Below are 12803 nucleotides of genomic sequence, written 5' to 3' on the forward strand. Positions count from 1 at the left end.
TTTGGATAATTATTTGCTGTGCCTGAGTTCAAGACTTAGGAGTACCTTGCTTACCCTTTACCAAACTGCAGGTTTTCCCTGTATTTATTCACAGAAATTCTACACAATCCATTTGAAAGAGAAATGCAGCTTTGTCTATGATCTCAACTGCCTTTCTCAGACTTTTGATTCTGTTACTTTCCTTTCTCTTAGATGGAGAGACAAATGTCAGTGAACTCCAACCTCCTGGGAATGCAAGGTCCAAATCTCAGCAACCCCTGTGCTTCTCCCCAAGTCCAGCCAATGCATTCAGAAGCTAAGATGGTAAATAACAATTATAATCATCCTTTTCTTACTGCATGACTTTTTCTTTTGATTTCTGCTCTGACTTCCAAACTCCAGTTAAATGAGGTAGATGGCTCCGTCTTTGTTTTCAATGAATAGGTCTTTCTGTGGAAAAGCAGTGCAGAACTTGGCCCTCTTTTTAGGCTATTAGTTACTGAACCTTGGCGTGGGATGCTCAGGTAACTAGCATTGGATCAGTGTGTGGCCTTAGTGAAAGGGACTGTTAGAAGTTTGGGGAGATCCATAAGAGTTGAGGTGGGATACACCCAAATATGTGTATATTTGTTCAGGAACTGAAATTAACAAAAACAATCCAGAGTTTCTCTTCTTCAAAGTAGTCACCATTTCAGTGCCACTCTTCCTGTCCCCAGTAACCACCAAAATAGATGTAATTTTTAAACACACAAGTAGTACGAAAATATTTTCATTTTTTGTGTTATAGTCATCAGATGTGACATTGATTTGAAAAGACCAGAGTCTTGTTTTCTCCCGGGGTAACTACAGCTCACATTGAAATGTGTGATTTCAGGTGACATTTAGTGACTTTTAACATATGAGATTGATGTGCACTGAAGTCATTCTTTCCAATCAAAGTGATAGATTCATGCATTTATATCCTACTAAATATTAATAAAAGCAGTGTCTGTTGGTCTTGGCCATATAAAGTCAATTTGCTGGTTACATTTAGCAAAATTACTTGAAGGAATAATTCAGTTTTTGTATACATTCTGACACTGCAGTTGGTGAGGTGTCAGATGCCAACAAAATACACTGCAGCAAAGTTTTTTGTATCTGATATTGGGTAAAGATAGCTTTGCTAGAAGTTGGAGATTTTTTTTGCTTTGCTGAGTGACAGCATAGGGACCATGTCGGAAGGCTGAGGTTGGATGTTATTGACATCTCTGAAAATTAGCCATCAAAATCCAGGGAGTCTGTCTTCAATGGCAGTAAGTGTTTTGGATGCTGGCTTTGGTCACTTTCTCTTGGAAATTTCTCTCATTTGACTTGCACCTTCTTAACCCAAGGAAGCAACTGAACTCCCAGTGTTGGCTACCCCGGGCACAGAAAGTCTGTGGTTGGGAGAGGTCTCTTTGCTGGGCCACAGTCCCTGTGACATGCCAAATGGCACCAGCATCTTCAGCAAAGCTCGTTAAATCTTTTTGGAATCGGCAAATATTTTTTCAACTCAAGCCCTGCTGAGCCAAACCAAATAATTGCTGGCAGAGTAAAATCCAAACTGGCATCTGTTTTGGAGACCAGAGTAATGCCATTTACATTTTTTTAGAGGAAAATAAAAAATGAACTGTGAAGGTACTTAAGAAACAAAATTAAGTTATTCATGTGTATGAATAAGTGTTCTGGGTCTAAAACATTAAATGCTACTCCTTCAGCCGGATTCTTTCTGAATCATCTAGTTTAGTTCAGGGTCTGTATCTCTTTTGAGAGACCCCACCAGACAAACTTGAAGGAGATTCTGAAACACAATTCCAAATGAAATTTCCCTGCCAGTTGAATTTTCCTGGATTGTATGCCACCGTTCGACTCAGAAGTATCCTATCCCTCTTCTTGCTGGCAAAGAAGGAAAATGCTTCCAAGGGGAGTCCAGGTTTACAGTTATTTATATGCATGAAATAAGAACATATGATAGGGGAGATTAATAGTGAATAATATCAGCAGGAGACAAAAGGGAATTGGGCTGTGCTTATAAAAATAGTGTTACCCTGCAAATGTTTGTCGAGTTAAATTTTGAGCAGGCATACTCCTCTGCTGATTCATGTTCTAAGTGAATGAATATTTCCAGATCCATGATGTCTGGGCAAATGAACTGTATCATGGAGTTGATACAGCTTTTCCCTCTGCTCCAAACTCCCACCCCCTAACCCTGTTTTTGCCAATACAAATTTGGATTCCTGTTCATCCAAAGGGAAAAATTGTAATATTGGCCACTTATATTTTGGAAGAATAGCATTTACCTAGTAGCTTGGAAAAGCGTTAAGTAAATGACTTTTAATACATTACTCAGCATCCCTATTCTGATTTCTGCTCACTTTATTCACTGGAGAAACTAGTTATTGCTACCTACTCACTGTACAGTATTTTCCAGCAGCTTTGGGTTGCTTAGACGAAAAGTTTTTATGAAATAGAAAGTAGAGAAGAAAAAAAAAGAAATCTTCCATGATATTAATGTCAGCCAGAGCCTCCACAGGTTTCTCAGAACTGTGGGCTTTGTTGTTCTATGCCTAATTTTCTTCCTGTGTAAAAGCTGGAATGGATTCCAGATTTCAGCTAAGACTCTTGTTTCACTGTTTTCAAGGACTTTTCCAGAGGTCACACATGGGCTATTGTGATGAAGGCACTCTGTGGGGTGTGTGCTCAGAGCACACGAGCAACCAGAGAGCCGCCCAGGAGGCATTGCCCACCCCACAATGCTGCAGACCTTGTCTCCTGGGGCCAGGGTGTCCATTTTACAGTCCCTTTTGGCCACTGACAGATGTCATCGTTGTGAATCTCTGGTGAAACTCAGAGGTCCTGGAGGTGGACAGAAGCGTAAGGCAGGATTGCTTTCCATGTACAGCTTTGTTAGAAGCTGATAACTGATTGTTCGATAGAATGCATCCATTCTCCTTGCCCTGAATGGGTCATTTCTCCTCTGGGAGAGAGTGAACCAGTGTCCCCAGTAAACTGTCCAGTGCATTAATCTGCAACATCCTAAATTGAAATCACACGTGTTTCTCTTTTGATTTAATGTGTATTAGTATCAAGCCGTGCACTTCGGTGGACTGTAGTCACATCTGTCCAAGCTGATTTTATCGTAAGTCTGGCAAAAGATAATTTAGTGTTATGGATCTTTCTTCTGAAGAATTAAGCCAACAAACATAGGATAATACAAGTGGATATGTGCATACTGGATTTTGTCTCAGGGTCAGAGCAGATTCAGAGGTGTGAGAGCCTCCCACCTTTCTAACTACACAGGACGATAGGCTCTTCCTCCCAGGGTCCTAGGATCAGTGAGTGTCTTTCATGAAAATAAGGTCTGCTAGAAGGAAATTTTCACTGGATATCTGGTAGACAGTTTTAACACTCAAAGGGGAAAGGGAGAGAAGGAGGGGGATAAGCAAAGAGAAAGGGAAGGATGAAGGAGACAGAACGGGTAGGAAAAGCAAACCAGACTGGCATCCTGTTTCCAGCCTCTGCTGGGTGTGTGTGGTTCTGTAATGATGTAGATGTGGTGCTGTCGGTTCTGTAGATTTGTGCTCATTCCTGTTTGTGAGAATTAGACCAATTCTATCTAATTTTTTCAAAGGTTTTCCTTTTCTTTTTTAAAGAAGTCAATAATAGGGTTGGAAAATAAATAAAGCATGGGAAGAACTTGTCCAAACATCTATCTGTCTGGAGTCTCATTAATGATGAGATGACAACTATTATATTGAAACTGATGATGAGGACGGCATATAAACAGCCTTTCATAGAGGGCGCTGGCCACTCTGCCCAGGAGTCACCGTCAGTTTGGACAGGGGTAGGAAGCCTAGGAAATAGTGACACCAAGGAGAAGTTATGTATAGCTCTGACCTGATTTTATTCTCAGGACAGCCCCATAACAGGGATATTGTCCTTATTTTATAACTGAGACTGAGCTTTACCTAGTTAAAAAAAACTGGCCCAATGACATATCATTTAGCAAAAGCTAAAGTCCCAGACTCTAATGGCAAAGCATTTTCATCACAACACTGATCCTTTAGATAAAAATATACAGGTTCCAGGTGTTGGTAAGCAGCAGATTAAATCCAATTCATTTTAGGTTAATTTATATGTACAAACAAATGGGAGACAAGGATGGCTAGGACAGTGTAGACCTCTAGTAACTTGTAAAAATGTGGAGTGGTTGGTTAGCATGGACCTTACTGCTTAGTTTAACCAGAGCTCTATGGCTGTACTGATTGGTCCAACCTCACTGCCTCTTATTCCAACTCATTTTAATCGTGACATTTCTTGTTTTACATGTGTGTCTCCCCGACTTGATTGATTGGAAGCTCCTTGAAAATAATCCTTGCATTGTGTAAGCTCTGTGTACTGAGAAAGGCCCCATGAATGAGAACTGAATTTAATTGACTTGAATTGAATTAAAATTATGAGAAGGAACCAAACCCTAGCCCTGGAAATGAGAATGGGATGGAGTGGGTAGGGGGCAATGATGGGGCTAAGAAGGGGAGGAAAACATTGTTAAAATGCTTAGCTAAGTATTCAGGTTGTAAGAGTAGCTATCTACATTTGATTTGTCTGAAAGACGTCTAGAAACAATAGCCATCTTATTTTTTTCCTTGAGAGGAACGCAGTACATCTGTTCCTTAGAAAACAGAACTGCGAATATCATTGTCTCTGAGGAACTGAGAGCAATCTATGCTAAGGCTGTTTCTTCCATTGTGGTGGACTGACTGTGCTGTGTTTTGGTCACCAACAGTCAATACCTCATCCAGTTAGGTTTACTGTTCATTGAATGAATACATAAATATACATTAATGAATGAATGAAAGAAACCATAGGATTGGAGCGTCAAGGCCTCTTAGAGATAGAAGGCGCTTAGTGAAGACCTTGCCCCAGTCCCTCATTTCATAAGTAAGGACAGAAAACCCTGGCAAAGACTTCAGGAGATCAAGCTATCATTTAAACACAAAGCTGGGCCCCAACTCAGGCCTTCACCCTTCTACACAGAATTGTGCTTTTGCCATCAGCTGTACCAATAAATTACTAACAGTGCTTCTTTTTTTGGCTAATAGTTTCTTCCTGGCAGATTGGCAGATGAGAACCGGGGTGGCATAGTGAGCAATCCATGGTTAAATCTCTACTTTGTTTTGAATGTCAACCTGGGTGTGTTTGTGTTTGCCTTTTCCCTCCCTAATTATCGAGCTGGATAACTGTTTGCCTACAGTGCCCTTTGGCCACCCACTGTCCAATAGATAAATCACAGAGAAGTCTGGTTCCATATGGAGTTGCCTGGAAAATTTATACACATGAAAAGACAGTCTCCAGGTAACATCTCTCTGGCAGTTTTGAGAAATGCAGTCCTTCGATTTGCCTATTTGCTTTAATCATCCCCAGCTTCACTTCCTAAATGTCTAGGAATAAAAAAGCAGGGAATAAATAGGCTGTCTGCTTCTCAAAAGCCTTGTGGCAAGGCAGGAAATGCTGTTGACTTGAAAGACGCCCTCCTTCACTCGCCAGCAGCCATGTGGCCCCGTAGCCAGTGATCAAAGTGGTGATAGGCTAATCCAAGGAGACCACTCTTTTCAGAATCCTGCTCCTCTGGTGCTAGGAAAAACCACTGTCCACTATGGAGGTGAATAGGAATTAGGTAAGATTCTGTGACAACAACAGCAAAAATCTTAACTCTTGATGGATATCATTTTAAGAGCAGTATAAAGCACCACAGTAGAAAACAGTAATTGTTAACATTAATTAATCACTTGTTATGTGGTGGCAAAAATTATGTTAAGCATCTTACAGTACATTATTTCATTTAATTCTTGAAACAATCCCCTGAGGGAGGTACTATTCTTAATCTCATTTTATAAATGGATAAACTGAGAGACTGAGTAACTTGTGAAGAACATACAAGCTGATTAAAAAGAAAACAATGGTGTTGGGATGTTAACCCAGGTATTGGGCTCTTGCTCCTGACCCTAAACAATAATGTTTTGCCAGCAGTGGGAATGTTCGTCTTTTGAATTTATATTAGTAGAGCACTTTCTAAACTGTAAAGTATACATTGTCTCCTTGAAGCCTGATAGCAACCCCTATAGGGTCAACAGGGAAGTATAACTATCTCATTTTATAGACACGGAGAGTTTTTTAAGTGACTTTCCATCATGAGCCAGTGGCATAACCAGGCCCTGAGCCCAAGTCTTTGATTTTTGTCCTGTTTCTACTATATCATCCCTGACCCTAGAGTCCTCATGATAACTTACTCTGAATCAAAGCAAGTCCTTATAAAAGTAAAACTCAGTGGTTTTAAAGGGAGATGAGACTCAAATTAATTGCTAGGCCTGGTAACCTATTAACTTCTCTAGTCCTCATCATCTAGACACTGGAGAGAAGGCTGATCCATATTTCTGTCCGGCCAGGACAAGTGCTGAATTAAAGGACTAAAAGCAACAACGTAACTCTGAGAGCGCATAGAGGCCTTTTTCTTGGCTGAAATATAACCTTTCCCATGCTGTTACCACTTCACCCATTTAAACTGTAGAAAGCTTAGTTGGGGAATATATCATCTTTTTTGGTACAATGTAAATGGTTAGATTGTGAGATCATTGATAGGTGCTAACAACCATTTATTTATATTGCCATAGAATAGAATAAATTCCTACTGTGTTTACATTCCATGTGCTGATCAGGATCCTAAATATATGGGATTATACATTTGATTGTATTTGTTTTGAAAATGAGAATTTGAGAGATGATCAATTGCTTATGAATCACCAAATTCCAAAGCAGGAAAGGAGCTCAGGGATTATTTTAGTAAAATTCTTTCCTTGGAGAAACAACAGTCTGAAGTTCCAGTTAATACCTGGTCTAAGGTCACATAGCTAATTAGCAAAAGAAGGGGAATTAGAACCCGGATTCCAGGTTTTCAGTTTATAGTACTTCACTCTCCACGTGCTAGTCAGGAATTAACAGAGAAAGCCATCTGCTGGTTGCTGTGATAGTGAACTTTCTAAGGAAGTCTTTCCTGAAGCATTGTCTGTAGAGTTTGGTTAGTGAGGCAAAGTACCTGGGAAGAAGAAGATCAGTCAGCTTTTCCCTTTTATATCAAATGGGAGTTGAAGTTGATCATCCAAATGCCTGAAGGAATGGGTTCAGTTTTCTATAATTATTCCTGAGACCTGGGGTTCTCAACATGAGACCACTCAGCTATTCTTCTTGGTCACGCAGAGTGTGGATTCACAATGAGTATTACATCTCTTGGTACTCAGTATAAACTGCCTTGATTTTGCCTGCCACCGAGCAAAAGTAAAGTTCCCACATCTCAGTGCTGTGTTTTTTGGGACTGCGTGAATCTTACTTGGGCTTTTGGAGATGTGTTTCTCCTTGGTGTGAAGCAATGACAGAGCTCTCAAAGCACCCAGCACAAAGCGGTATTGAAAGGTCCCTTTCCATCGACTCTCTCTGCGCTCTCCCTTCCTCCACCCTCAGTAGAGTCTTCACATACACACATTCAGACAGTCTCCTAGGACTCATTGTCTTCCCAGTTTTCTTTCTTTCTCTTTCTGCAAGTATCCACCCTGTTTTGGTAACCATGGCAACAGGTGAAACACAATCCCAATATTTGCTCGCTGCCTCTGTCACCCAGCCCAGCACGCGCATCGCCGGCTCTTGTTTTTGTGTTTGTTTAACGTTCCCAAGCCTGAAGTCAAATGCATCTGGGCAAGGACGCTGTGCACGGTCGGTCTGGTTCGGAACACCCCCTCTCAGACAGTCTTCAGGCACGTCTTCTTTGTGTATTTGTGTACGTGTGTGTGCGCGTGTTTCCTTGTCTGCTTTGCAACGCTGTACAAATAAGTTCAGCTTGTGTAAGAATAGCCAAGGGGGAAAAACGGATATTTTATAAACCTTGTTACAAGGAGTTCTGCTTTGCAGTGATATATTTTGGTCTTTTTCTTGGACTTTATGTTGCTTACACTTTCCAAGATTTTTGCCAGCACAACTAATAACGAAAGTTTGCTTTGCACTTTGGGATGATGGTTCTGCCTTGATTTGGTTTTTTATGTGGCAAATACAGCAGATCTGTCAGAAAAGTTGTGCCTTGAGGGGGATGGAAAGCACAGCATGGGGGCAGATAGAGGAGGCAAAGTTTTCCTAAAGGTTTGGGATTTTTCTTTTGTTAAAAAAAAGAAAGTAAATGAGAGAATCCCGTCTTCAAATCCAAAACTAACCAGGAGTATATTTTTCCTATTGATATCCTTTAGAATGGCCTTTCTATCCTTTGTTTGTTGGAAAATCTAGCTGTACTATAGTACTCCATATTTTATATATTCTGTTTGCCTTAGTATGAATAAGATGAATCATTAGGTTCTCAGAATCGGTGAGTCCCAACAATAAGAATAAATACATTAAGTATTTTTTATTTTGAAATCCTATTTACTGTCACCAGACAGAAGATGTGTTTAAGGACAAGATTTTCATCCAATTGTGGCCTTGGATTCTAGAGATTAAAAGTGCAGAGACAAGGCAGTAACCTGATTTCAGTAGCAAGCCAGCATCTGAGGAAAAAGAGGGAACAGGAGCACACTTGGATAGAATTTCAGAGCTGGCAAGTGTTTGGCTTGCACCCTTTCCTGGAATGTCCTTCTTCTCTCTTTTGGCACCTCCGCATGGGAATGTGCCCACGTTTCCAGGGTACCAGTCCTGTGTGCCTCCCAGCCTCTCCTGTTCCGCTCGGCTCCACGTATCATGGTCACTCTCTGAAAGGCCCTCCCAGGAGCCTGGCGATGTTCTGAGGGTTTCTGGCTCTCTCTGGCTGCCTTGCCTCTCCTATCCTATTTCCTTTGCTCTGCACAGTACTCCACTTTCTAAAATACGTCTTAGTTCAGATGTACATTTCCAGCAAAGTCTTCTCAACGGCCTCAGGTAGGCAGAAGCCACGCCTTCTGCTGGGGTAGACTCCATTTGGACCTTGTTTCTCTCTTCCTTGTAGAGGCTTTATTGCCTGTGTCCCTGCCTCACTGCCAGCCTGTGAATTCCTTGAGTACAGAGGCCAATGTCATGCCATGTCCCAGGGCTGGCATCTTTCCTGCATGTTCTAAGTGCCCAGTAAAAACGTTTATTGATAAAATGAAGGAAAGAAAATCTGATAAACCAATTTAGATGGAAATATTACTGTGACTTACTATGCTGCCCAGTACACTTGGGCTTTTTTTTTTTAAGTTCCAGGGATAAGGTAGGACTTAACTCAGATGATTGATTCACCAGTGGTAGAATTTCAGGGCCCATGACAAGTGGGTGGGAGAGAGATATTTGAGCAGGTGAGAATCCTTCCCACAATTTCCCAAATCCCTGCATTGGTATCTGGGGTTCTTCCTACCATGGCCAAGTGCAGCTCTGCAGAGAAGCCCTGCTTGTGACTTCTGGTGTATGTCCTGCTTTTAAAAAATTTCACATGCTATTATGAGCACTTGCCCATATCACACAATATCTTTTGAAAATATCTTATTAATTGTATAATTTATCCTATGGCTATCACATTAAAAAATTCACTTTATTTCTATTTCTGGGTATTTAGATTTTCTCTACTAGAATTAACCCTTTGATTAGAAAAATAAATCAAACAAAAAGCTGATCTGAAATTATTTAATTACATCTTTGATTATTTCCTTAGAATAGATTCCCAGAATTAGGATTACCAAGTCAAAAGGAATATGCATTTAAAAGACTTGGTGTATATATATATATACACACACCCCCCCCAAATATCTTAAAATTTATACTAATTTTCATTAATTCCTGTTACATAGGCGGATATCCGTCTTACAGCATTTTCAGAAGTATTAAACATTCTCATTTTTAAACAAAATCTTAGCCAGTTTTTATTTGCATTTCTTACATTATAATAAGTTTACACATCTTTTTCTATATTTATTTGCAACTTGATTTTTCTCTTTGGTTACATTTCTGTACTTTCAGGCAATTTTTCTTCATTGGGGTGAGTATTGGAATGCAGGGAACAAATGATAGAGCAGGTTATCCTTTCTCTGCTGCATTTTTCAAGTTCTTAATAGTTAGCTGACTTTACCACCTTACTTTACTAATTATATTTTTGTCTCTAAAACTCAATGCATGTCTGAAAATATATTTAGCAGTTTTGTTTATATGACTTTTTTGCTTGGATGCACAGTGTTTGGAGGGTTTAAGAAATCTCCTTACGCTTTCTGATTTTCATAGTTATTTGACTTATTTATTGCAAAAGTGTTGGCTCCCCTGGGAATATGAATGTATTTCTTCCACATTTTCTGTGTTTACCTAACCAAGCTTTTGCTTATTTAAATATAAACCTGAGTACCTTAAATAAACTGAAGTTACGTTCGTGTCTTTCACATTTACCTGAGATAGGATTATATGGATCCTACTCTTATCCCCTTTAAGAGACATCAACCTCTAACGTTTTTATTTCACCAACATGATGGAAGTATATGGATTTATACTGATTGAATTTTATCATTACTGCTGGATATATGTTACCACTGGATGGTTAAATGTCACTGAATCTATTCTCAAGCAAGAAAGTTAAACTGAAAATATAAAGTAGCTTAATTCTCATGGAGTGATATTAATGGAGTATTATTTTAAGGTGTGTGAGTCCTATGTTAACCAGACTGTAACCTCCTTCATAGTGCCTAGGCTCCCTCAGGGGAAGTATCTGACTACCTAACACAGAGTTGGCATAAAATGTCCCTTTGTCAAATCAATGAATGTGAGTAACTAATTATGTAATAATATCAAACAGGCATTGAATGCTGATTATGGGCCGTGTGACCATGTGATTTTTATGTTGTAAAGATTCAGTGAGGAACTGCACATAAAACTCTCAGAGTAGGCATTCACATGTATTCTCAGCTCATTCCATCCTCACAACCGTCCTATGAGGTAGTATATCTGTTGTCGTTTGCTTGCATGTTTATTGAAGTATAGTTGATTTACAGTGTTGTGTTAGTTTCAGGGATATAGCACAGTGATTCAGGTGTATACGAATGTGGATGTCAGATTTCAGATCTGTACATTTGAGATGCATATCAGAGCTCCTGCATAGGCCATCAGTGTGTCTGTGCTCAGTCGTGTCCAGCTCTTTGCAGCCCTATGGACTGTAGCCTACCCGGCTCCTCTGTGCATGGCAATTTCCAGGCAAGAGTACTGGAGCGGGTTGCCATTTCCTACTCCAGGGGATCTTCCTGACCCAGGAATTGAGCCCATGTCTCTTGTTTCCTTCATTGGAGGGCAGATTCTTTACCACCAGCACCACCTGGGAAGCCCATACCCAGCATGCTAGGTCGCTTCAGTCGTGTCTGACTCTGTGACCCTACGGACTGTAGCCTGCCAGGCTCCTCTGTCCATGGGATTCTCTAGGCAAGAATACTGGAGGGGTTGCCATGCCCTCCTAATGTCAGAGAACAGTGCCCAAGATCACTAAGCCAACCCATGACAGACTGAGAATTTGAACCCTGCTCTGAAATCTGACCCTCATGCTGGATCTCTGTTTTAGTAGTCTAAAAACAGCATGTTGACTATTCTAATAGGGGTGGAAGCTGTGTTAATTAACTGGCAAATATTTATTATTAGTGTCAACTATGTACTAAGCCCCCTTTCTTTCTTTTTTTTCCTCAAGCATTAGACCCCTGACATTTCTGAGAGTTTTGCCTGGCATTGTTTTGAATCCCCAAACCCATGGAGGTAGCAAGTCACCTCCCTGTACCCAGGAAAACAGGCAGAGAAAACCACATCAGATGGAGGGTCCTTCCCAGAGCTATGGAGCCAATGTAGTTTAAATCTGCACCCCAGCAAAAGTTCAGACTACTTTAGATCTTGGAATTTGAGGGTTATTTTTTAATATTTGGAACCTTGAATGGTTAAATTAGATAATACCAGGTCTCTGTGTTTTTAACAGTAATGTTAGTAATGATTGATAGCTCATAATTTAAGATCTGTAGAATATTTTCACACAGATGGTCAATCAAGCTAGCCTCTTATGGGAGTTATGGCTCTCAACTGGAATTAAGAACAAGATGAGTTTGTTTTTTTGTCTTTTCTTTGAGAAGTAGAATAAACCATTGGTTGAGAACAAAGACCCTCCAATCAGATTGCCTGGCTCTAAATCCTAGCTGCACAACCTGATTGCTTAACTCTCTGTTCCTCATTTTCTTTTCTATAAAATGGGGATAACGGTAGGAACTCACTTATAGAATTATTTTCAGGATTATGTGAGGTACTACAGGGAAATCGTCTGACACAATCCCTGGCACACAGTAATTTCTCTGTATATATTCTTTCCTATTTTCCCCCTGCTTCAAAGGATCCTCCTCTTTCTTTTACTGGTTTAATTCATGATATTTAAAACATACTTGTACAAAGTCCATAGTCTCATAAAAGAGAAAACTGAAACTAAGAGAGATTAAGTACCTTACCTTTGATCATTCAGCAAAGTCGTGGTAAACTCAGTTACAGAATTCAAATCCTAGTTTTGATTAATGCACTAAATTACTCTGCTCCTTAAAGGGACTTAGATATGGAAACCCATGGGAGTTACACAGCTGTTGCTTTGAATTCACCAATTAATTGAAATATGTAAAAATAAAAATGACTTATAAAAAGGTTTTTAAATAGTTAAAAGCTTATTTTAGAAAGCAGAGTTCAATGCAGCATACTTTTGAATCTCAAACACATGTTCTTGTTTTATGGTTTGGAGGTTCGCAAACATATGAATATGAAAACATTTT

The 12803-nt window shown here is 39.9% G+C and overlaps 1 protein-coding gene across 4 annotated transcripts in view; it reads left to right on the forward strand.

Annotated features, from left to right (window-relative positions):
• CREB5 (cAMP responsive element binding protein 5) overlaps positions 1–12803 on the forward strand; it is a 438988-nt gene that overhangs the window by 336944 nt on the left and 89241 nt on the right. For 3 of the 4 annotated variants that reach the window (XM_027539411.1, XM_027539412.1, XM_027539414.1), the window contains one exon: positions 193–303. The exons of the other annotated variant lie outside the window; for it this stretch is intronic. In XM_027539411.1, the coding sequence (XP_027395212.1) occupies positions 193–303 (111 nt within the window). The remainder of the gene's footprint in view (positions 1–192; positions 304–12803) is intronic. 4 annotated transcript variants of the gene reach the window in all.

This window comes from Bos indicus x Bos taurus, chromosome 4 (genome assembly GCF_003369695.1).
Source record: "Bos indicus x Bos taurus breed Angus x Brahman F1 hybrid chromosome 4, Bos_hybrid_MaternalHap_v2.0, whole genome shotgun sequence".
NCBI lineage: Eukaryota > Metazoa > Chordata > Mammalia > Artiodactyla > Bovidae > Bos > Bos indicus x Bos taurus.